Source organism: Falco cherrug, chromosome 7, assembly GCF_023634085.1.
Source record: "Falco cherrug isolate bFalChe1 chromosome 7, bFalChe1.pri, whole genome shotgun sequence".
Lineage (NCBI taxonomy): Eukaryota > Metazoa > Chordata > Aves > Falconiformes > Falconidae > Falco > Falco cherrug.
Genome location: NC_073703.1, coordinates 70,220,385 through 70,244,384, shown reverse-complemented (window position 1 = coordinate 70,244,384; position 24,000 = coordinate 70,220,385). Strand labels below are relative to the sequence as shown.

Here is a 24,000-nt window from a genome sequence, read left to right as displayed (position 1 = left end):
GTCAGGCTCTGCACAGCACTGGGAAGGGGAGCCATTCCCAGCCTTTCATCCTGTAGCCCAGTACTTAGCCAGGCTTTGGTAACCACCTTTGCTTGAGAGATCGTCAGCCCACACCCAGATCTCCCGAGGTGCCACTACACCATGGACTGTTGAACACTTCCTCTTCATGAGGCAGTTTTATTTTGCATTAAATTCTTTAAGGAGTATTAGGCAAGAGCAAGAATCACTATGATGCTGTTGCTTAGAAATCAGGGCCAGGGATTAAGGTAGAAGAAGGAGACATGTCAGTTTAGTCCCCACCTAGATATTGTTTTCTGACATATTTAGGCTATCATTGGAGAGGTTTTCCTGCCCCTTGGATGACTATCACTGATAAAAGGGTGATAACATACCAACCCTCATGAAAGTTCATTGTCTTCTAAAAGAAAGGATTTCCCAATTGATTTTTGAAAGAACATGCTGAGAGTCAGGATGTGCACACCTCTGAGAGAATCTAGGGCTTTCTCCTTATCCTTGGAATGGAGATAGGTAAGACTGCTCCTAGGGATGTATCCCAGCTCAAACATCTTGCGTAGCAAATGGGGAGCAGACGTAATGCTCAACAAGGCTGGTGGCTTGTTTTAAATTGAGTCAGGGCAACCTCACAGAGTTAGTACAAATAAAAGGCTTATTTCTTCAGTTTGAGCTGATCTTGGGGGGGGGGAAGTCGATAATTTAAAAGATAAGATGACCTCTTTATCTCTCTTTTCCTAGCTGTCCACCATCTGCTCTTGTGAAGGAAATGTTGAGTAGTGCACAGAGACTGACCTTCTATGGATTCCTTATGGCACTTGCAAAGGATCAGGGGATCAATAGAGCCCTAGGTAAGACTGCTGTGAGTGGTACAGCTCTAGATATTCAGTAATTCCCCATTTCTGTGGAATCTCCTCTGTAATTATGCCCCAGATTTTACACTGTCAGGGAGAGACTGAGGGAGAGTTTTTCATCTTTGTGTTGACGGATTCAACAACACTGTGCCTTACTGTCTGCTTGAAGCTGTGAAGCTTCTTCAAGGATAAAATTAGATACAAAATGCCTTCAAGGATAAAATTAGATACAAAATTAGATACAAAAAACCAGGAATGTTTTACCTCTTCAATAGCTGATCATTTTAGCAGAACTGTTGTTTTAACATGTTTTGCTATAAAGGTTGGGCAGAGATGGACAGGAGACAAGTACGGTGGCTGATTGTTGTCGACAGTACTGAATTGAAGTCCAATCCTATACTTTAGCCCTTCATTCTTCCAGATTTTAGGTGACTGCTCTTGTCTACAAGAAGAGGAGGACCTAATGGGCAAACCTCTGCTGCCTCCTTGGCTCAAAGACTCAAAGCCCAGTCTTTCCCACTTCTTCCCCATCTCCCATCAAGGCAGTGCAATCTTGCTAGTATATTAATCCCTGGCCTGCTGAAAATCATAAAACACAAACTGCTACAAAATTCTGTGCCACACTGCTGCAGGAACCAGAGGGATTTACCAAGCTCACTCTCACTTCTTGTTTCCATATTGTGGTGGTCAGTGTTGTCCTAGAGCAAGAAAGCGAAGTGTTGCATTGGCAAAGGACAGTATGTAGTCCATACATAATTTAGACTCACAATTCCATATTGCTCCCATATGCCTTGCTTGTGCTCTTCCTCCACTTGCAAAGGGGAAGAGAAATCACTTTCTGTGTTCGGCAAGGCTGTATCTGGGAGGTACATTTAAATGTGTGGAGGCCCAAACACTCATCTTCACTCATCTCCACTCAGGAAATCATCTGGGCAGTAAGGGTAGGCTTTCTCTGGATTTGGGTAGTTATCCTCTCCCTCTACTAGGCTTGAGTATTTGCCAGTCCCTCTGTTACAAAGACAAACCTCAGTGAAAAGGTGTGTCTTGCCTGTGGGCTTGTTCTTTTGCACAGGTGTGCATCATAGGAGAGTAAGTGTGTCCCCTCCCTGGCTGAGCCCCTTCTTGCAGCAAACCATTTAAGCTGCTAATGCTCCTCTGGGGCAGGGCCGCTTACCCAGCAACACGGAGATTATATATCAAAGGTGCGTGAATACAGCCCTGCAATCCCCTCTGCAAACAGGCTTAAGCAGCAGTGTATTCACTGGGGAAGGTGATGCCTGGATTGCAGCAAGCAAAATATGCCTGGATTGCAGCAAGCAAAATCTTTTTTTCCTTTGCCCTACAAAATCCACTTCTAGTCAAGTGCAAATAAAACAGATGAGCAGAAAAAAAACCCCAACCACCACCCTGCCCACGGCTCCCATTGTGCCATCTACAAAGTTCATTTTCCATTAATGTGGGCCTGTCCCCTGGCCCTCTGCCAGCCTCCTGCTGAGGCCTCTCTCGAGAGGAGGAGGGCAGCAGCCACAAGTCTGACAGGTGCTAGCATCTTGGCAAGGAAAGGAGGATTCTTCTCCTGGTGTCTTATCTCCCCAGAGGGGTGATTTCACTAGTCTTTGGTCTGTAGGGGATCACAAGCTCCCCAAAGCCCTTCAGCGAGGGCAGTTTCAGGCACAGGAGCTTTCGGTCAGGATGCCGGTCCTCCCTCTGGTCTCACAAAGCCAGCAGCCCCCCTGCAGGATCGGTGTAGGGATTAGAGCGGCTCGTTCAGGCTGGGGCAGCGCTGGTGAGTTTGTCAGGCAGACTGGAATCCGCAGCCTAGCTCCAGTGTCAATGTTGATTTGTGAACCCTTTAAGTGTTATTTACTGACTCTCCCAAGTAATTCTTGTGCCTTAGAGACCTCGCGGTGCATTCTGCAAGTGCAAAACCAAGTTAAGCTTTAGCTGCTTTTTCTTTTAGTTGAACCCATGAAAAGGAGCAGGCTGAGGCATTTCACTGGACCTCCTGACACTTTGTGTTGAGGTGCCAGGCTTTTGTGTTTGTTTGCAGGAAGGGAAGATAAGAATGGGAAGAAGTGGGGGAGTCAGTCCTGGTTTAAACTGGTTCTGAGTTTTAGGCACTCATTGCTACATTTTTGATGACTGCTGCCAGCTCGCCTGTGTGAGGCAGGTGGCTCTCCAGCCCCTTGTTCAAGAGCAAGGTGCCAGGGCCAGTAACCAGTTTTGTGTCCCCACAGGGAGTACAAAGCCCCTTCCCAAAGGTACCAAGTGAAGCACCCAGGCCTGAGAAAGAAGAGCATGCCTCACTGCACTGTCGGTACAGATTACCAAGTGGGTTTTTGTCCCGGTGTGCAGTGGCACTATCAAGGCTGATGGTAGGCTGTTCCTGTCATCTCTCTGCTGGCTGATCACACCCTCCCACGACCCCTGTACAAGGTGGGGTTTGTTACAGAATTAGAAAGGAAGGCTTTCCTAAGAGCCCCATCTTCCTTTCTGGGCTCTTCCTGAGTTGCCAGTGTCCTTTCAGAGAAGGGCAAGGACGATCAACCAGCTGTTCCAGTTCTGGATTACGCCATGTCCTTCATCCTGAATGGGGTTTCAAATGTGAAAAGGAGCATGCCCACCTTACGCCGAGAGAAGGTGCTGAATCACCAGCCCAGCCCTTCATGCTCTCACCCAGACAGCAAGCAAAGCTAGAGCACAGTCCATCCAGGCTTACTCCTGTAGACTAAACGTGCACCAGTCAGGCCTGACTTTCCCGAATTGCAAGAAAGCAATAGTCTTACATCTGTGGAGTGTTTTAATCCCCAGGCTCAGTGCACCACAAGGCAGGTGTCACAGAAGTACGCATCTCCCGGGGTGATACAGTGCATGCTTCGGGCTGTGGCACAGACAACAACGTATCTATTGCTCTGATAGGATATGGGACTGGTGACTGCAATTAGCAGAGGCCCAAAGTCATCTTGCTGACAATCAGTACTCAGTGGTTTTGTATAGCCAATGGAAACTGCCAATCCTTAGGGCTCTTCAAGTTCTCTGAGAGGTGAGGCTACTGAGAGTGCCTCCTGTTTAGTCTGAGCTCAGCTACAGCCTATATATGAAGGGGACAGAACATGTCATCATACAATCGTAGAATCATTTACGTTGGAAAAGACTTTTAAGATAGACCCCAACAGTCAACCCAGCACTGCCAAGTCCAGTACTAAACCAGGCCCTTGAGTGGCACATCTACATGTCTTTTAAATACCTCCAGGGATGGGGACTCAGCCACCTCCCTGGGCAGCCTGTCCATGAAGGAATTGTTCCCGGTACCCCACCTGAACCTCCCCTGGGGCAGCTGGAGGCCGTGTCCCCTTGTCCTGTCGCTTGTTCCCTGGGAGCAGAGACCAACCCCCCCTGCCCACAGCCCCTGTCAGGCAGCTGTAGGGAGTGACCAGCTCCCCCCCCCCCCCCCCCCCCCCTGCGCCTCCTTTTCTCCAGGCTGAGCCCCCCCAGCTCCCTCAGCCACTCCTCACGGGACTTGGTCTCTAGACCCTTCCCCAGCTTTGTTGCCCTTCTCTGGACACGTTCTATCTTCATTCTTTATCTGTCCGTGATCCTCAACACTGTGTCCCTTTCTTTACTAGGTATATGGAAGAGTCTTCTCTGTCTTGCAGGGCGTATTCTGGATGCTGCTATGGCTTGAGCACTTTTCCTTAAGAATGAATAGCCTAATTGTGCTCTGATGCTTTCCCTTGTTTTTTTCCAGGGGCTTTGCCAGATAAAGGAGACTTGTTTCTGGACCCTGCCATGGATCAGGAACTTGAGAAATTGTAAGTGGAGTTGCCTAAAGTAGGTAAAGCAAGAGATTAAAGTTAGCATGCTAAGGGAGACTTTAGTACTGTCCCTGTTCCTTTGCTCTACTATAAAACAAGAGAAGCTAGCAAAGCAGCCTGAGAAGGCCTCTTTCTTCAGGGTGCCTTGGTGCAGCTAACAAAATCCTTAAAAAAGGCTTCAGAAACAGAGGGGAAAACTACCTCAAAGAAGGATCTAGGGGAAGCAGTAGTCTCTAATGAACAGGGAAATTTTGTTTGCATGATAAAAACTGGGGGTGCTGGAGGACTCAGGCTCTGCTCAGAACAAAAATCTGTTTAAATAGGAAAGATTCACACGAGTCTGGCAGGTGCTAGTGCAAGGTGTTCCCCCTCTGTGTCATGAAAGTTTTTCCATCCCTGTGCTATTTGTGAATAAGTCCTCCTCCCAGGGTCACTCCAAAACTGCTATGGCTGGAGATGACAAGTTAGGCTACCTTTGTCTTTTCTCTTTCAGGGTAGCTCGGGTTTCAGGGATTTCCATCTCTGGTCCCACCAGCTCCAGTGGGGATGCAGCCAATTTGCCTGTCCGTAACTCACCCAGGATTAATTCTCCCTGGAAAGCTCTACACCACCGGCGAAAAATGGATGCTGAGAGTGAAGGCTCAAATGAAGAGACAGACTCCTCTGAAAATTGAAGGTTGTAAGGGTGGGCACCATTCCCATCTTGGGTTTCTCCAGAACTCACGGGAGGAACGACACCTCCTCCCAGAACATCTGCTCTGATGGTGGGTGGGTTCTGCCCACATCACCAGTGTGCGTGTGGCCATGCCAGTCCCCATTACCAGGTCCACCCATCCCTTCCCCAGGAAGAACTCTGCCTTTTTCCTAGCTCCTCCCCAGAAGCTATTTCCAGCCGCAGAGCTATGTTACCCTCTGCTGGCAGGCAAGACCAACCAGCGACACTAGCTCTGCCTCCACTTGGAAATAGCCGGGTATTCTCTCACCAGGGCTCTCCCTCATGGTTGTGCTGGAGCTGTGGCAGCGTTAGTGCAGGCCGCTTGCCAGTGGTTTGTTGTGTAGCTGTGTTCAGACTTGGCCTAGACAATAGAGTGGTTAAATCGCCAGCAGCAGCTCTGCACTCCTGCTCTGTTGTAATTATTCCTAGTAAAGCTGCACCTGTGTATGATCAAAGCTAGAGAAATTCCTAGAAAAGGGCTTAGGTATTGCCATGCCACCTGTCTCTGCTTCCTTCTCCATGTGTCCAAGACTTGCCAAAGCAAATGCAGCAAGTAAGCCAGACCGCAGCAAGTACTGCGTGGTGCTGTCTGGCTCCTCTGCTGTATCGAGTTCCCTTCTGTGAGGCCTCCTACCACCTCCAACAGCATCTTAAGGTCACTTGGAAAACTGAGCTTCAGAGGCGCTGGAGGAGGGATAAAGAAGTCTTTTAACTCCTTGGCCACAGGTGGCATGGCTTGCAGACATATACAGCATCTGCTGGGGTTGGGGGGGCAGAAGCACTAGGGGAGAAGGAAGCAGTTCTCAAACAAATCCCGGGTATTTTTTTGTAAATATTGGCATTGTTAGAGCATCATAGCATAGCCCTTACAACTACAAAAAGGAGTAGCATCTTGTTGTGTTAATGTGTAACTTTACTCAACAGTTTGGCCTCCACAGCCCTGAATGCTTTGCCTAGCCCAGCTCCTGTGCCTCAGCTTGCATAGCCATTATTTTCTGGGGAAGTCTAGTTTCTCTTGCTTGTGTGGGAGCCTCCTTGCTTCTCCTGCTCATAAAATGCGGCAGCGTGGGCTGTCAGGAGCTGATAACCCAAAGCTCAGAGCGGCCCTAAGCTGAATGGATTCAACACATGCTGGAGCTATTTTAAGCCTAATCCCTTAACTACTGCTGAGTCTGTACCACAGCCTCACCTGTGGAGAGAGTGGGAGGGGTTATTTATTTATTGTAAGTTATTTTATTTATTAACATGCTGGTGAACTGTGCTTTCTCTCCCAACCATCAGTGAATACCGACAGCCTCACAATAAAGCACACTGTCTACAGCCTCTGCTGCGTCTGGGGTCTGCTGGGCTGCCCAGCCCCCTCTCCACCAGGCTCCGGGGGAACAGTCCCGGGTGGGCAGGAGCAGCACAGGCTGGCGGTGGTACCCCCCGGGGCCCACCAGCCCCTCCCCTCGGGCAAGGACAGGTGGCTGTGCAGGTGCAATGGGCTGCTACCGTGCTAGCCCGCTGGCCTGGCAGGACAGGCTCCCCTCAGAGGTACTGGGGGTAAAGATGCGGTGACCCCCCTCCTGCCCCACCACAGCAGCCAAACATCTGCGTACAGCAGCAGAGTAATCCTTCCCTCCCAGCCCCTCGGCCTCAACAGGGCAGGAGAGGCCCAAACAGCCCCAGCTCTTTTTCCTAATAAGGTGGGAGAAGGCTGGTTACACACTTATTACCCCATCCTCAACACCACAGTCCAAAGAAGAGAAAAACATGCCCTTGTTAAATTCACAGCCAGGAGCAGAGAGCCAAGTTGAACAGGACTAGAATGACAGCCCTCACTCACTGCTGCAACTCAGTTCACTTCACAGCGAAGGACTTAAACCTCAGTCCAAAGCTGGGTAACAAAATAACCAGGGATCCTGTAAATACCATTCCAGTACTTCTTTACCTGGGCCTTTTTTGCTGATGATGTAATTAGAAGCTAAAAAAAATAATCTTTGCTTTGATTTTGTTCTCCTGCATCAATATATGCTGGTTTACAACACAGTAAAAACGATTATCCCATGGCAAAAGTCCGACCCTGCAAATACAGAGGCCTCCACAGCACCATGGATTGGGAGCACTGAGCAGAACAAAAAAACCCCCAAAAAAACCGACAACAAAAAAAAAATCAGTCATGCCTGTGGGAACCAGGTAACACGATGTTCAGAAAAAACAGCATTTCCCTTCCCTCTGTCACTTGGTGGGCTAAGGTGTGGGCCAAAGAGGACAGGAGCACTGATGAGGGCAGCTCATGAGCTCCTGTCATACCTTTTACAGCAGCGAGGTTAACCCTGGAAGAAGGCCTATCTCCACTGGCTAGTAGATAGCAGTGGGTATGAGGGCACATTGAATTTTAATAGAGTGGAATCCAGAGATATTCAGAAAGCATCCTGGGCACAGCGATGTCCTGACCACCTCTGCTTACCTTCTCCCCTCCCCACCCACCCCAGACAAACTAAGACAATCCTGCAGAGTTTACTCCAGGCAAAGGTGGCATCAGTGCCTCGTGCTGGCTTCCCTTTGAGTTGCAGTCCCTGGGTCATCAATATGAGCCATAACGATCCTGGGGAGGAAACACACCAAGACACCATGCTACAACACTTCACGCAAACTCCAGAGACAGATAAAAAGGTCTCAGGGTGTTTGGGATTGGAATGCAGTGCAAGGTTACTTAGACAGGACACCAAGCAAAGGCAGGAAGTAAAATGGCCTTAAACTTTTTAAGTTCTGCCTGGGATTTGTGGGAAAAGACATATCTGACATAACAAGGTGTCCTGTCCAGCAGGAGAGCAAGGCTGGCCAAGTATTCACTGGCCACCCAGAATTGCTCAGCTGTTGTAGTATAGCCATCAGCTACAAAAGACAGGTCTCTACCTGCGACTTTCAATGTAATTTGAGAAGACAATGGTAATTCCAGTGGAAGCCAGGGTATGATGAAAGCCCCCCCCAAGCATGACAATAGCCTTTCTGAAGATGCCACAGAGTAATCTCACCTGGAGGGAGTTCATCACCCCATTGGCTAGGACAGCCATCTTGCCAGCAACTGATTTCACTCCTTGCTTGAACTGTGCAATGTCAGCTGCAGGCAGAACATTTCCAATCGACACACCACCTAGGAGAACCAGCAGGAGTTACCCCGGAGTCCCCCGGCTCCAGAGAGCACCCTCCACTCTAGGTCCTCCAAAGCTGCCTCCTTCCTCAACCCCACCAAGTGCTAACAAACCTGAGTGCACATTCTCAGCTTCTCCAAACAGGTCTGCAGAGCTGATGGCACTGCTGCCTGAGAGCTGCTGCAGTCGGGATCTGGCTTCATACTGCACCAGAAAACAAAACAAAAAGGTTATAAAGGAAAGGAACAAAGCAGGACCTGAGCAAACAGAAGGAGATGAAGCCAGAGCTGTACCAGCCTAAGCACCGCAGAATGCATCTACCTCAGCATCTGCCTCCCGCCCAAAGAACATATCTGAAGAGATGGCTTTAGCGCCTGCAAACTTCTGCCGAGCTTCATTGGATTCCACAATAGATGTCCTGCCCTCTGTCTCCCGCCTACTGGTGGGTCTGAGGAAACAAGAAGAGACGTCTCAGCTTAAGCTCACCGACACAGTAAAGAAACAGACTCCTCTCTTGGACCCCATCTGATCAAAGGAAAGCAACAAATCCTCAAATGCTAGCTACCATCAGCGTCCTCCTCTCCCCACCTTGGGACAGCCAGCACTCAATGACCATAAAGGCTGTATCAAACTTAGGGACACGACAGGCAAAGAAGTGTCCAGGCCTCTTTCACTCAACACCCTTTTTCTTGGGCTTGTCCACACAAGTTACCTCCTGCAGTACAAGGTTCCTGTCATAACACAGCAGCATCTCTACCCACAGCTCCTCGACCTACTTGTTTGTCCTACACACACGGAAGGTACAGTAGCAGTGGCAGGCATTTTACCTCTCCGAAACTGGCCGAATACTGGAAATGGTCACCTCGGGTTCCTCCTCTTTGTCCATACCCCAGGAAGAGTCCGTTTCCCATCGTGAGCCAAATGCATCTTCAAATGAGAAGGGATTATATTTATACCTAGGTACCAAAAATAGGTGATTTAGGCCCGACATTAAATTCAGGAATAAGCCAAATTTACGCTGAAGCTACGTCTTACTTGGGGGGTCCAGATGTGAAGCTTCCAGCATCTTCAAACAAGTCCAGTTGGGAGCGGGAAGCTTTTGCAGCCAGTGGTGTCTCCTGCTCAATTACTTGCATCTCGGACATCACTGAGTGTGAAACAGAACTAGCACAACAAACAGGCAGTCAGGGCCGATGGCTCCGACAGCACCCAGCCCCTACAGCCAGTCTGCCTCAAAACTGAACCTGGCCTTCACAGGCAAGGCAGGTGCCACAAGTCTCGAGGGAGAGTTGTGGGATGCCGGCCCCCTTCACCGCTTTTCTAGCTTATCCTGACTCCCTCAGCAGTCCTGCTCTACCTTAAGGGAATTCTGCAGGGGGGACAGCTGCCAAGCAGCACGGCTCTAGGGCTACGCGCTGACAGGCCACATGCATCTTTGGAAAAGTTGAAATGAGAACTAGAATCTCTGATCAGAACGCCCCATTCCTTCTGGGGGCTGAAGCACTCTTAGACATAGTCCAGCATATGAGCACTTTAAAGCAGCTCCTTATCTCTTACAAGAGCAGCAAGCTACTGCCTTCAGGAAACTTTTCCAGAGCACAGTGCTTCCAAGGCACCTGTCCTATGCCATCCACAGCCAAGTACCTTCTGGACACCAAGCCCATGCCCAGCCTCTCTGCTTGTTCACGCTTCTTCCCTTCAAGGTTCTGAAGTTTCTTTTCTTCCTTCTTCCGATCAAGCTGCAGTTCCTGATAAGCCAGTCGCATTGAGGTGACTCTAAAGGAAAGAGCTACGGTGGGTACCAGCTCATTACCCTCCGCTCCAGTTCGTGCTGTGGAGTGGCAAGGGGGAGAGCAACCCTGACAATGCATCAAAATACCCATTTCCACAACAGCTCTGCCAAAAATCCTTGCGTAGAAGCTTCTGCTTTTCTTCCCATCTCACCTTCACCGGGGTTCAACTCTTTTTTGGCTAACTGTGATTTCTTTACTGTAAGCATTAACAGCATTAACCTAGTATTATTTCTGCTTTAGTACGCAAGGCATTCGGCCCAAACAAGGCACTTACATGGACTCCTCAGCTTGTTTCCTGGACTCCACTGCCTGCTGCTCCCTCAGCTGCTCTGCCACCTGGGCTTGCCGCTCAATCTCACTGAAGCTCTGGCTGCTCACTTTCTGGGCTCCAAGACCTTTTTTTGCACCCAACTTGAAAAAACAAAAAACGGCGATTTCTTCAGCTTAAATTGTTCATCGGAGAAGAAAACGAGAACCCTACTCCTTGCTGCACCAACCAGGCCTTTGGTCTCCCTGTGTAGTTACAACCTACAGACCCCATACAGCTTGCAGCAGAGTGTGGAAGAACACCCAAGAGTTAACCCACCAGCGCTCAGTGCCAAGAGATCAGCCACATATGCTTCATATCGTAACAAGTAATGATCCAAAACCCAGTTGGTTTTGTCCATTAACATATAAGCGGTCTTTCAAAATAAGCAGTGATATAATCAAAGCTCTCCCTTCCCCAAATGGATCTCTCAGTACGCAGCTTTAAGGGCAGAAAGCAAGGGCCAAGGAAAGGACAGCAGTAATATGAGACATGCTCTACCTCCTCTCCATAAAACAAGAGCTCAGACGTACCCCTTTCTTGGCAGCTCCTGGCTTCTTCTTTCCAATGAGGGAGGATTTAAGTTCTGCAAGAGGAGGGAGGCAGCAAATAAGCAGAAGCAAATTAATTTATGAAGCCAAAATTAGTCGGTGACCCACACAAACATACACCACAGTCCAGCTGCTTATAGAGTCCAGGACACACCATGAAGCTTCACATCAGAAGCCTGGGTAAGGTGACTTCACCCAGCCAAGAAAGATGCACTTAGAAGCTCCACAATTGCAGGCTGGTGGCCTAGAGAAGCATACCCATTGCTGGAGAAACTTGTAAGTGAATTAAGACCTTAGAATAGCTCCTCCAAGTGTCATGCAGTTGGTGACCCTACCCAGTAGGGAACAGGGTAGCTAGAGAAAGACTAGATTTATTCCAACATAAATCCAAGAAAATGCAGCTTCAGAGCCATACAATTGTCAGTGCCTCAACCAATGCCTCAGAGACAAAGCAGCAAAACCCCTTCAGTCATGTTTACGTGAACAGGCCAACGACAAAATGGACCTGAAGTGCAGCAAGCTGTAAAAGCAACAGGTTCCCCAGCACCTTGCGCCGGGAACCTGTCGCTGACGGCATGAAGCATGCCACACTTGTAAAACCAGCCAAGGTCCAGCCAAGCAGCTGATGCCTGGGGAAAAGTGTAAGAACAAAGCAAACAGAGAGGGACTGCCCAGGACATTTTCCCAGCTTCCAACGTGTAGTTCCAAAATCTTTTATCACCCTTGTTGGGCTTTTCTTCCACAGAAGTGTCTCCTTACACACATGACATCTGTCAACCCATACTTTAGATCATTCTTGACAGCCGTTTCTGTATCTTTTCTAGTCTCGCCATGAATTTTTGAAATAGGGGGTATCAAAACATTCACACTATACAAGACCGTTTTCAGCTCACTGTTCCTAACATTTGATTTGGGGTTGTTTGGGGCTTTTTTTATTACTGCCAGGAAACACTTAACAGAAATGTCAGTAAGACCCCCTTCCAGATCTGGAACAGCTGGTTTAGATCCCAATACGATCATGTAAGCTTTGGCTCATTCTCTCCCTCCAAGCACAGGAAGCTAAAGTTAAGAGTTAAAGGCGGAATCACAGAGGGGGCAGGCAGAGCTGTCACAAGCAGCCAGCGCAGGCCAGCTGTTAGCCAGTTACCTCTGGCAGGAGCGGGCCCTTGTGTAGATAGATACATGGCCATGCCTGAGAAAGAGACACAAAACATGGGGAATGAACAGATGCTTGAGGACACAGGCTTTCCACCCAGGACAAACCCACTGGGGGCTAGGAGCACACTCAATGAGGAAAGAAGCTCCAGCTAGATGCTCTGTGTGCAACCAGGACAGTAACGGCAGGGGAGAATCAAATATAATTAGCTTCCAGAATAATAGGGATTTAATTTGCCTCCAAAGGTGCTCAGAGGGGGAGATGACGACACACCAAAAAACAAACCTCCAAAACCCAAACACCACAGCCATGTGGCCTTGATCAGCCAAGTTCTAGGTGTGCAAATGCCAAATTTCGTCCAAAGTTCAAAAAATGAAAACAAGCTTTTGGGAAGGCAACAGCTTCGAACTCGATCAAACCTCCAGTAAACTGTGGCTTGGGTTTGGGATTCAGGGGCTGATCTGAGGGATGGGGAAGAGTCTTACCTAGAGGAGCTTTAGGAGATGTGCTCAACAAGTCAATAGATGGGCCTTGGCTGGAATCTGTGGGCACAAAACCAGAAGAGAACATTCAGACTGATTCTTAGCCCCTTTCTTTTCAGTGTGCTCAGTTCCGCTATTTCTCTTCTAGCTCCTCTGCACACCCACACACCCCAAACAAGCCAAGTTACAGTTTGAAACATGCAATTCCCCAAGTACAACAACTTTATGTCTCCACAGAGCAAGTTATTCCCTCTGCAGTGTTCTTAACACATTAAAAGCAAGCATGCAGGGGAATACACTAAGCTGTTTCAAATTACATCTGTGACCCCAGATTCTTGGTTTCCTTGTCATTCACCCCAGAAACAGTTCTTTGCTCTATATTCACACATCATTTCCAGACCCACTAAATTCAAGGGACTGAGAAGAGCGTTCAGACAAATAATTATGTCTGGAAGCAGGGAAATGGAGCAGCTAATCACCAAAATAGTTTTGTGTGCATTTCAGGAAAAGCAGAGACCTGATCCCAAACAGAGCTGCATTTGTAGAAGTCTTCACTAATTTAACTAAACATCGTAAGAGTGCACAGAGCTTTCACTCCTTCAAGCCTGAACCAAAGAAAAATCTCAGCCCTTCCAGCTGTGATACAGGAGCATATTCTCCTGGAAACGAAGTTAGGTTTTTGGAAAAGGTATTCAGCAGAGAACTCACTTGACACTTCTCTGCCTTCTGATGACTTTGCTGCTTTTTCCATCTCCGGGGAAGACTGTGCAGGATTCTGGCTGGCATCCGATACATCCCAGGTACTGGAAGACTGCAAGGAGATGCTCATTCCAGTGACTTGCAGAAGATGAATGAAACGAACAATCCTGAACTTACTTCAGGTTTAGTGACCTGTATTCAGTTTTAAGGCCAAAGGAAACACGTTCCAAACTCCAGACTATGCCTTCACTGAAGGTAAGGCAACATATGGACAAGTCCACATTCCCTTAGCAGGGACAAAAATTAAAGAAAAAAAACCCCAGAAGCTAAGCTGAACGGAAGGCCAGGATAAACAACAGCGTAACTCGAACAGTAGTATCAGAGCTGGCTACTGGGAGGATTTCCCAGCTTAAAGAGATGTGCTAAAATCTAGGAGAAAGTGTGAATGAGCTTCCCTGGAAAAAAATAATCTCGGCTTCCACTGCCTTTACTGCCATACAGCCAATTCTCACATTACTCTACTCACATAGGAGAGTCCGCCTAGTGTTGTACAGTTGCCCAAATCCACTTTACCAGCATCCATGCACTGAAAAGCTGACTAAACCAGAAGTTCAAAGTGACAGCCAGTTCTTGCTTTAAATGCGCGGAGAGACTATGCATTAATGCAGCACACAAAGCGTTTTCCAGGGAGTAGCTGGGAGCTCTGAGTATTCCTTGAAGATAAAGTTGGTCTTGAAAACAAAGGACGTGGATATTACAGACCCCAGGAGGGTTTGTTTAGATCTGTGATTATGTCCCATGCTGATGACTCATCTTAGTTCTTCCACGTTACTACTGAACAAGTATACAGTTTGGAGTCCTTCCAAACTAAGTGGGACTGCTCTGGCTGAACAGCTGGCTATTTGAGAGCTGTTAAGGCTGACTGGTATAGATGGTTCTTCTCACCTGTGTGTGCTCCATGAAGAAATCAGCATCACTCTTGTCAGGGGAGTGCCCAGGGGCTCCACTCAGTCCATCTATAAGCAGCTGAAGAGAGAAGAGAGAGGGGGGTGAAAAAAGAAGCAGAAGGTATCCTACAAGACTCGGCATCCGGCACTACACATCCGAGACACTACACAGTACAGAGCTGACAGACTTACATCAGTGCCATACTTGGCCATGGCAGCACTTGCCAGCTGCCGGATCTTCTCCCTGTACATCTGGGCAGCTCGACTATTATATTTAGCGTTGGCATCTGTAGTAGTACAGCCGTGCTGGCGGAAGAAAGCAGTCTGAAAAGAGAGGAATATCCTGTCTCCTGACTGCTAGATCATACTCCAGCAAGCATTAGACATAAACACAACAGAAAAAAGGGAGCTTGCCAAAGACCAAGGATGACCATACTGAGCATACAGCATGAACCACCCATTGGTTGGCTTTCTTCCAAGGAGCTCCAGGCCCCAGAGGCCTGTTCTCCACAGGAGAGGATGCTTCCGACTCACAACACTAAGCATAAGCTTTCAAACTGATCAGTGTAACTCCTTTTGTTTAATGCCTCTCACTCAAATGAGATATGACAAAATGACAGATCCACACTTCAGAAAACAGTGCTTTCAAAGGTCACAGTCTGACTTCAAAGCACACGAACACCCCTCATTACACACTGCAGGTGAGGCTGGTACCCGGAAAACCACAATAAACAGAATGGGTGGATTAGCAAGAGGGAAAGAAAGCAAAATGCCTACAGAGGCTCCTCACCGCATTGGCATTGCTGCCCACTTGCATACACCTCAGCTGGAACCAGTTCCAGTTCGAATCCAACTCTGTGGACCTGCATGAGAACCAATTACTTCTATGAATAACGTACAGGCATACCAAGTGCAAAAGCAAGCTCTGAGCTAGAATGGTCAGATATGCCATTACTATCCCACAGTACAGGAGGTAAAGGGGGAAAGAGCAGCTCGTAACTTCTTTGCTTCCCATAAGAACTTTTAAAGTGAGGGAAAAAACACAGTTTCAGCTTCACACCAAAGAACAGTGTCCAGATTTACAGGACCTCTCAGTTATATTAAAAGGGCAGAGCCTGAGCTGGGAAAGCACAGCCAGCAACTTTCGTTTTGCATGTTCTCTCACCACAACATGAGACTCGTCTGCAGCCCGTCCCACAGATTAGGCCAGAACACATGACAAAGCAGCTGAGAAAACAGCCAAGGAAAACGAGGTGACAGAGCGCGTCTCACACCAGTTACTCAGCTTTGCTCTGAATAAGCAGAGTTCCCAGTTCTGTTACTTAAAATGCTAACTTCTGCCAGTACTGAAAACAAAGAGGCTGAAAACCCAGCACCACCTTCCCCACTGATACAGAAAAGAGTAAATAGCGTGGCTCTCTGTGCCCTGCTCCGCGTTACAGGAGAGGCTTCCCTCTCGCCGCTGACCCCGGGGCCCAGCCAGCCCCCCGCAAGGCCGGCACCAGCCCCCCGTGGCGGGCAGCGATCCAACCCCCCGGCGGACCCACGCAAAGCGGGGCCGTGGCTGCGCCGCGCCCCCCGCCCCGCACCTGATGAAGCTGAGGTGCACGCCCAGCGAGCGGTGCGCGCCGGAGCAGTCGATGCAGAGGAACACGCCGTAGGTGATGCTGGCCCAGCTCGGGTTCTTGGCGCCGCAGTCGAAGCACGACTAAAGCGAAGGCAGAGGCACGGCCGGGCTGAGGCAACGGCTCTGCCGCCCCGCCGCTCCTCGCCGCCTCTCCCCGGGCCGCCCCCCGCCCCTGCCGCCTCTCCTCGGGCCGCCCCCCTTCCCCGGCCGCCCCGCCGCCTCTCCCCGGGCCGCCCCCCCTCCCCCGGCCGCCCCGCCGCCGCAGCGCGGCCCGCAGCCCCCTGGGGCCGGGGCCCAGGCCCGGCCCTAGCCCACCGGGAAGCGGCCCGGCTCGGAAGAGCGGGCGGCTGCTCAGCGCCTCATCGCTACCTTGTTCGCCGGCGCTGCCCGGAGCCGCTTGAAGAGAGTCTGGATCTCCGTCTTGCTCGGCTCCGCCGCCATGATCTCTCCTTCCCAGACGCCACTGCGGCGACGGGTGCCGGGCGGCGCGGGGCTGGGCCCGCGCTACGGGTGCCGCCGGGGCCCATACTGGGCGGTGGGACGGGCCCCGCCGCGCCCGCGCCCCGCCTGCCGCGTCGCCATGACAGCGGGGCCGCTCGCCGGCAAGGGGGGGCCGGGAGCCCCCCCTTCTCCCCCGGGCCCGGCGCCCAGAGGCGGGCGCTTGGGGTCAGGGCCCCTCCTCAGCACCCCGCCATCACCCCGGCCGCCGCTGGGGCTCCCCGTCTTGGGGGGCGCTGCCCGCCGACCCCCGGCCCCCTCAGGGCCCAGGCGTGCGGGAGGCGGCACCTGCCCCTCAGGGCACCCGGCCTGCCACATGCCGCGGCGCCCTGGCTCGGGAGTGACTCAGTCCGCTGGAGGCCTCTCAGGCAGCGCTGCCCGATCCTCTGCGGTAATCAAGGCATCGTGAGGCAGTCACCAAGGTAGGGAAGTTGTTGCATCAGACCAAGACGGTGTCAGGGCCCCAAAGTGTTCTGTTACCTGCCTGGAAGCAGGAGGGAATGGACTGGAAAGTCATTCAGGTATAACATTAAAAAAAAAAAGGAAAAAATGTGATGCTTTGAACTAAAAGTCAACGGCATGTAACCCATTTCGTGCTTTAGAAAAAAAATAAAGAGAGTGCAGAGCAATGAGAGTTTCAGAAGGGCAACGACAAGAAAAGCTAATCGGTATGGCTGAGATGGAACGGATGGAGATTTCCTCACCTCCAGAAGCAGGTTGCTCTGTTGCACCAGCTCGTCACTAAGAGAGGTAGTTAAATGTACTAATATCTGGACAAGTCTAACTTCAGTTCAAATTTAAAGGCTTTCCGTTCACTCATTTCCACAGAAATTCATTGCAATGGGAACCTAAGACCCATGATCTTGGCAAGATCCCTAAAGTCTTGGGACATATGGATGCAATCAGGAACAACTGAGCTGTTGGGCAAAACGACCTTGCAGAATGTTTAGCAGGGATGTGGAGTCTTGCATTCTGAGAATCAGCAAAGCTTTAACAACGTTATCAGAGCGAGACCTGATACGGGAGGCACATTTGCCTTGCAGTAAGATGAGAGGCTTCTGGCAGACGCATCTGATTTGAGCTGCTCGGAGAGGAGTCTCTGAACTGGGTGGCGAAGCCTGATTTAGCCTGCCAGGGCTCTTTCTTAGCAGCAGTTGTGTCTTAACTAGCCCCTGGTGTCTGTTGCTCTTATGCTGCTACCTTAATCATGCCTATATGTCCATTTCTGGGCTTACACAAACAATACTGGGGAATCAGTTCAGGTAAAAGTAACCGATAGCGTTTTCCTCACCGCTATTTTTAAGCCAGCTGAGTTCCCTTGATGCCATTCATGGTGCAGCTGTCCTGGCAGTCATACCAGGAGAGCTGATGTCAGGGTGCAGCAAGGGCTGGCTGCACCCTAGGAGAAGGAAAGCTCAAGGGGGGTATTCCCAATGCCACCAGGCCTGGGCTGGCCCTCCTCAGCCACGGCCCATCCATGCCCACCGTACCTGAGCAAGGGGAGCTGGCCAGGCCCAGGGTAGTGGCCGAGTTTGAACAAGAAATGAGATAGCTGGCCAAGCTCATAGCAATGAGGTAGTCTGCTGTCAAGCTGGGAAGTCAATCCACAGGTCAGGATCAGGCCCGGTGATTGCCAGGCATGTCTGCAGTGGCAAATCTAGTCTGAGATCAGGCTGGTAAGGCAGCCTACAGGTCAGGATCAGCAAGGCACAGCCAGAGACCACTACTCCTCCAACTCAGCTCAGGCAAGGACTGGTACCTCTGGGCTGAGCTTAAATGAAAGCACAGTCACCTCCACAGCCATGGGCAGGGGTTGTGGGTAGAGGCCCCACATGGGGCTGCTCAGGGAAATTAAGGCCTGTTTCGTGCACTCAGGGCCCTGACAGGTGAAGCTAGACAGAAGGACAGGAGAGGGAGTGTATGCTGTCAGGTTAAAGGCAGTGTAAGCTGCATCTGGTCATGTAGAAGAGCAAGTTCAGGTAATGAGCGTGCATCGGGAGTGGTGGTGTTTGTGTTGGCTCAAGCAGTCTCAAGCCAAGTTGCTTGCTCTGCTGGCTTTGTTCTCACTAGGTCTGTGTTTGTCTGTCTAATGGAGATGTCACGCAGGGGTTAGGAGGAACACGGTCTGTTCATGCTGGGTGTTACCCCAGCTGGGGCTTGTGAGAGGGAAACGGCATGTGCCTGGGAGGAGCGAAGGCAGCCTTGGAGGCTGGGAGGTCACTGTCACACTTTTTTCCCTGCCTGTCTGTGCTAGTAGACATGGAGAAATACAGTTCAGGCTCCTTTCCTCTGTGGAAGGTGCACGGTTTTTGTTCACTGTGCTGTGCCTTGCTACAGCTTGGGAAGGCTTGCTACCGCAGGGTTGCTCAAGCTTTGGTACCTCAGGGTCCCTTGCAGGCCTTCCAGCCCATGCTGGTTGTTCCAAGTCCTGGCAAGGCTGCTGTTCTGTCCATCAGTTTTACATAAAAGCAGCAGGAAGAGCATGCTGCTGGTCCGAGAAATAGTCAGCTTCTTTTTGTTGCCTCTGTCAGTACAGGAAAGACCTCCTGCTGCTGACTGTTCCCTGCGAGCCCGTGCTGTCACTGCACTGTTCTTGCCATTTCCTGCATCTGTTTCTTTTGCATCTTATGTGCCTTGGTGCTGAATTTCTGAGCTCCAAGCTGGCAGCCTGCTCTTTGGCCCTCAGCTTCCCTCTCCACATACATCCACATACATCTCCACACATCTGACATCTGCCTCTTTCCTCCTGACTGCTGTGACACCAGACCCTGAGCCCGACATAGCCTCCTAATAGGAGATCGCCTTGCTGTTACCCACCTCTGTCAGTAAAAGGTAGTCCCTAGCGTCATCCAAAAGAGCAAAGGAAAGCAAAGGATGGTGACCAGGCTTGTTCTTGGAGTCTGCCATACCAATGGGTACACATTTCTAGTACAGAAAGTCTGTTCTGTACAGACTTGTTGTCTGAGGGCATAAGGTTGCTGTGAAAGAGAGCTGGGAGAGGCTTGGGAGTGAAGTGCTACGATGGGGATAAAACCTGCCCTGCGCTTGCAGGTCTGAGCCAAAGGGAGGAGAAAGCACTTCTCTGGGAGTCTGTCCAGAAGCAGAGTGGCCCAGGGGAGGGAAAAAGGTCCTTGCTCTCTTTTCACTACCCAGCAAAGAACGTGGGTGAAAGAACTGTGCAGGACAAAGATGAGGTGGCTGAGTCCTGCTCTCCTACTTGGACCCGTTGGCCTCTCATCCTTTTGCTGAATGAGAAGATTTGGGAGGTGAGCTGGCAAATTCAGTAAACTGCCCACAAAATAATCGGTAGATACAGTTCCCCATGCATTGCAGTGTGAGTGGTGGGGTACGGGGAATCTACAATGATGCCCTGGGGAGAGGAGCTATTTCTAACACAAATTTGTTACTTTTTTTTTCTTCTTTCTTACTAAGCAGTTAACAGACACTAACTAATCTGCATGATTTCCCCTGGGGATAGTCAGTAATCCTGCGAGAGAGCTCCGACAGCCTGGCTGTTTTCAGTAGTAGAAAGAGCAAGTGTGGCCACAGATGGAGAGGAGGAGGCAAGGACAGATAGAAAGCATTCTCCTCCTCAGTAGAACAAGGGACAAGCAGGTATGTCCCTTCCTGGAGCCTGTAAGAAGGTGCTCCCAATTTCCCGTGGTTTTAGGGATCATATAGAAAACTTTTCCTCGGGTTGGATCAGGTTTCTGCCAGGTCAGCAAGCTGCCCTGCGTTCCATTAAGGCCATATCCTCACTACAATTGATGCAAGGGAAGCAGCCGGCTGAGCGTCGTGGGTGACCGGCCTGCCAGTGTGCTGCACTGAGTGTAATTAGTAGCTGCCTCCCTAGGAAAAAGTTGAGCACCGAGGCAGGCAGTCACGTCACAGACTCTATGCAGTGCTTCCAGCAAGATCTGAGATAAGGAGCTAATGCACTATGTGTAGAGTGAGTATTTTGTTCAGGTTTACAACTTACACAATTTTACGGCAGTCTTACAAATGTTGTGGTTTGGAGAAAAGCCAGCAAAGGTAGAAGGAATACATAAATTAAGGAACACAAGGGATGGGTAACTGGAGAGATACTGAGGAGCACGGTCATGGCTGGCTTGATCCAGTTTGGGGTTGTGGTGCAGCTGGAAGGCCAGTCCGGCTGCACATGCTGTCCCTTGTGCCCACTCTGGCAAGTGGTGGCCATGGGCCGAGTCATGTCCCTAAGCCCTACTCAAGCTGTGATTGTCATTGCATTGCTGAGCTGACCACCTCCTGCTCATGCGATTGCTAAAGCAAGTAAGGGAAGGGCTTAGGAAGTTTTGAAAGGGAGGAGAGGGCTGTCCCTTTCAGTTGTGCCAGATGATGCTGCCAGGCAAAACGGCTGGGCTTTGGTGGAAAGGGTAATGAGTGCGGGGCCAGGGAAGGAGCATGCTGTGAGCATGTGTGTGTGTGTATGCAGGTACGTCTTCAGGTGTTTCTTTTGTAACTCCATTTCCAATATTATAATCAAATGTTTATTTTCCCATGTCTGGTAGCATCACCTCTGACTGGCCTTGCACGTGTTCAGGCCTTGGGAGGCTTTGGGGACACCCCAGAGCTGGGGTGAGCTGGCAGATGTGCCCAGGGGTGTCCTGAATCTGAGGACGAGTTTTAGATCTTGCTGTAGTGGTCAGTTTGGAGGTGGCACAGGTGCCCCTGATGGGAGCAGCCTGTTTGGCAGGTGACACTCAAGTGATGTGTAGCTTCAAGTCATGCCCATCACACCATCGGAGGGGAAGCAAGGTGGAGAGAGCGGGCAGTGAGCAGGCCCCAAGCTATCTCACCCTCCTTCAAGGGCAGTCCATAGCAGCACAGGCACTAGCTTGCTCAAGGTCAGAGCCCAGCAGGGCTGTCCTCCTATCAGACATGATCCTTCCACATTTTCCAGCAGACATGTAATCTCTCTTCCCTGCAGATCACTCCACTCCCCCGAGTTTTCTAAACTGAATCCCTCTAGCACAGGGACTAGTTGCCTGCAGCCCTACAACAAGCGTAGGGAGCATGCCTAAAGCAGACGACAATGAACAGGGCAGGCAGAGCTAACAAAATGATCAGGTAGGCAAGGCAAGGTGAGAAAGCTGTTGGTTTACTGTGACACTCTTTTGAAAACATACAGTTACCACAGAGCACAAGCACCGCTGTCAGACGGGTGGTTATGAGGGATTTGGGTGGAGAGCAAGTAGGTAGGGGGCTTCCAGCTCTGCAGGTGGCCACAATGTGTTGCGGGGCTGCAGGGCCACTGGTGAGACAAACATCCATAGGGTTGTGGATGCAACATTCCTTAGGAACTGTGTGGCACCTGCAGGGAGGCCCTGAGGAGAAACTGAGAGAAAGGGCTAGTTTGGTCACAGCTGGGGGCAGCCAGTGTTTTGGTGTCAGGCTCCTGCTGAGAGCAGGAACAATAGACTCAGGAAGGAAAGAGGTAGTGAAGTCAAGGGGGAGAGTTCTGGGCCTGGAAGAAGACTCCAGCTGGTAGGATAGAAAGGAAACGCTGGGAGGAAGGGACCACAGGATCTGTAAACAGCTGGACTCAGTGAAAGCGGCCAGACTGAAGAGGAGAGACTATGCCCCCCGCCCCACCGTAGGGGAAGAAGTGCAGACCCCACTGCACTGCTTGTGGAGAAAGGAACTCTCAAGCTGCAGATCTGATTGCCTTAAGTTGAGAGACTGACAAACCAGCGACCTCTGCAAGTAGGGTTACTGCATGGTGCAAAACAGGAGGACATGGCCAGTGAAATGAGCTGAAAGCAGCTGAGGGGATTTGGGATGAAATTCATTTTGGAAAATCTCAAGGTGTTCCAACAGAAAATCAGCCAGTTTCTTCCAGTTACAGAACCTACCCCATTGCCCACCCCCCAGCAAGGATTTGTTTATCTTCGCGTATTCATCCTCTGATCTTTTAAGAACCTAGGTCGCTTGGTAGACAGCCTCACTCCCTCGCAGCCTGGAGTTCTCCAGCTTCTTGTCGCCTGGACCTGGGCAGCAGCGCAACATGTGGTTGCAAGTCTTTTTCAGTTTCTTCTCTTCTTTTTTTTTTTCTTCTTTTCTTTGTGCAAGGTCCCTCTGCAGATGTTTTGCCTCATATCATGCAGCCTTGGTATTCTTGCTTGTTTTGCACAACCTTTCCCGCCAGCCTGTAGAGGGTATTTTCCAACCACATTTCCATGGGTGGAGATGGAGTTTGTGGCACTGTCTTTGCCTCAGGTTCAGCCCCATGACCAGCCTGCAGCCAGCCTCTGTGCAGTTACCTTAGAAACAATCACCTTCTAGTCCAAGTGGAGTGTTCAAGGCCATTTTAACTCCAGCACCAGCTTTCAACAGGAGCAGAAGGGAATTTTGCAGCCTGCTGCCCTTAAGTATAACGCTAGCAGCTGTAAAACACGACTGAGGCAGCCCCAGTTTGTGCACAGCCTGCACTGCAGTCAGGGACAACCTGCCTGAAATAGCAGAGCTGAGCTCAGGCCAGCGGTGGCCTTGGGCTGGATCTGCAAACAGGGCCAGGAGCAAAGGGAGTGCAGGACAGTTTGTAACAGCTCAGAGGGGGTCTCTGCAGGATTGCCATCTACTTGCACCTGCCTCAGCACTTTGTGCCAAGCGAAACAGCCGCAGCAAGGACACAGGGTATGGGGAAGCGGGATGGAAAGTAAATGAAACACCAACAGCCCCAGGCTCCACGCAGGGCAGTGGGAGTTCCACCAGGAGTTAGAAGCTAACCACAACTCTCAGCTGCCATCCCAGAGCACAGCTGTGCTGTGGGCTCTGCAACCCAGATTCTGCCTACAGGGCAGAAACATCACTAACGGGTTGAGCAAGCTCAGCTGCTGCTTTGGGGAAATGGGTGTGATCTGTCATAGAGAATCTTTTAACTTCCCCTTCCTAGAAAATTCATGATCAACAGGAAATCCAAACTTTGTGTGGTATTTCAAAAACTCTTTTCCAGGAAGATATCAGAACCAAATTAATTATCTGCCAACAAGTACAAGCTTTCCACAGGGAGTGGCTTTATTAAAAAAAAATTACTAGATAAGGTTTTCACTGTGTTGCCCATTAGGCACAGAGATGCATCTGTATGTTTCTGCAGAAATCATGGTGGAAGAATAGGCTTTGCTGGCCTTCTGGAATTCAGGTACAGCAAGTAGTTCATGTGTTCATTTCTCTGTTCATACACAAAACTTTTGGCATGGCACAGATGACAAGTTTCAACTAGAGCCTTTGTGGTTAACAAAACCTCATTTGCTTCTATGGAAAACTAAGTCTCCGGGCAGAGCTATTAGTTTAATATAAGATCATTACATGTGCCTGGGTGGTTTTTTCCCCCCCTCCAGCTGGTTCTTTACTACACAGGCTCTCTTTTACTAATCCATTTGGTTCTGG

General features: G+C 50.2%; 3 protein-coding genes across 4 annotated transcripts in view; 2 read left to right on the top strand and 1 right to left on the bottom strand.

The window, feature by feature from the left end:
• CSTPP1 (centriolar satellite-associated tubulin polyglutamylase complex regulator 1) overlaps window positions 1-6,719 on the top strand; it is an 85,216-nt gene extending 78,497 nt beyond the window's left edge. Inside the window, exons 7-9 of the mRNA XM_055715379.1 lie at window positions 754-863; window positions 4,615-4,678; window positions 5,175-6,719. Of these exons, the coding sequence (XP_055571354.1) occupies window positions 754-863; window positions 4,615-4,678; window positions 5,175-5,355 (355 nt within the window). The 3' untranslated portion in view covers window positions 5,356-6,719. The remainder of the gene's footprint in view (window positions 1-753; window positions 864-4,614; window positions 4,679-5,174) is intronic.
• An 841-nt stretch (window positions 6,720-7,560) lies between these two features.
• ARFGAP2 (ADP ribosylation factor GTPase activating protein 2) lies at window positions 7,561-16,613 on the bottom strand. 2 transcript variants are annotated; one of them, XM_055715360.1, is made up of 17 exons: window positions 16,465-16,613; window positions 16,058-16,176; window positions 15,259-15,331; window positions 14,661-14,792; window positions 14,467-14,547; window positions 13,531-13,633; window positions 12,826-12,882; window positions 12,332-12,376; window positions 11,167-11,219; window positions 10,601-10,737; window positions 10,178-10,309; window positions 9,569-9,697; window positions 9,361-9,489; window positions 8,855-8,981; window positions 8,647-8,737; window positions 8,417-8,535; window positions 7,561-7,986 (listed from the first exon to the last, which is right to left on the bottom strand). In XM_055715360.1, the coding sequence occupies exons 1-17, from the start codon at window positions 16,534-16,536 to the stop codon at window positions 7,966-7,968; spliced, it is 1,620 nt and encodes a 539-aa protein (XP_055571335.1). In that variant the 5' UTR covers window positions 16,537-16,613; the 3' UTR covers window positions 7,561-7,965. The 2 variants fall into 2 exon arrangements, with proteins under 2 accessions (XP_055571335.1, XP_055571336.1); XM_055715361.1 differs by lacking the exon at window positions 12,332-12,376.
• Window positions 16,614-16,754: 141 nt separating this feature from the next.
• DDB2 (damage specific DNA binding protein 2) overlaps window positions 16,755-24,000 on the top strand; it is a 48,947-nt gene continuing 41,701 nt past the window's right edge. The window contains exon 1 of the mRNA XM_027804774.2: window positions 16,755-17,015. The gene's annotated coding sequence lies outside the window, so the exon portion shown is untranslated. The remainder of the gene's footprint in view (window positions 17,016-24,000) is intronic.

Excerpts from the sequence above, each read along its gene's own strand:
- ARFGAP2 (XM_055715360.1), bottom strand. The coding sequence starts at position 16,536 with ATGGCGGCGGAGCCGAGCAAGACGGAGATCCAGACTCTCTTCAAGCGG. Across the intron at positions 15,332-16,057 it reads GTGCACCTCAGCTTCATCAG|GTCCACAGAGTTGGATTCGA; the intron begins GTGCGGGGCGGG and ends GTTCTCATGCAG. Across the intron at positions 12,883-13,530 it reads AGAAGGCAGAGAAGTGTCAA|ATTCCAGCCAAGGCCCATCT; the intron begins GTGAGTTCTCTG and ends TTGTGCCCACAG.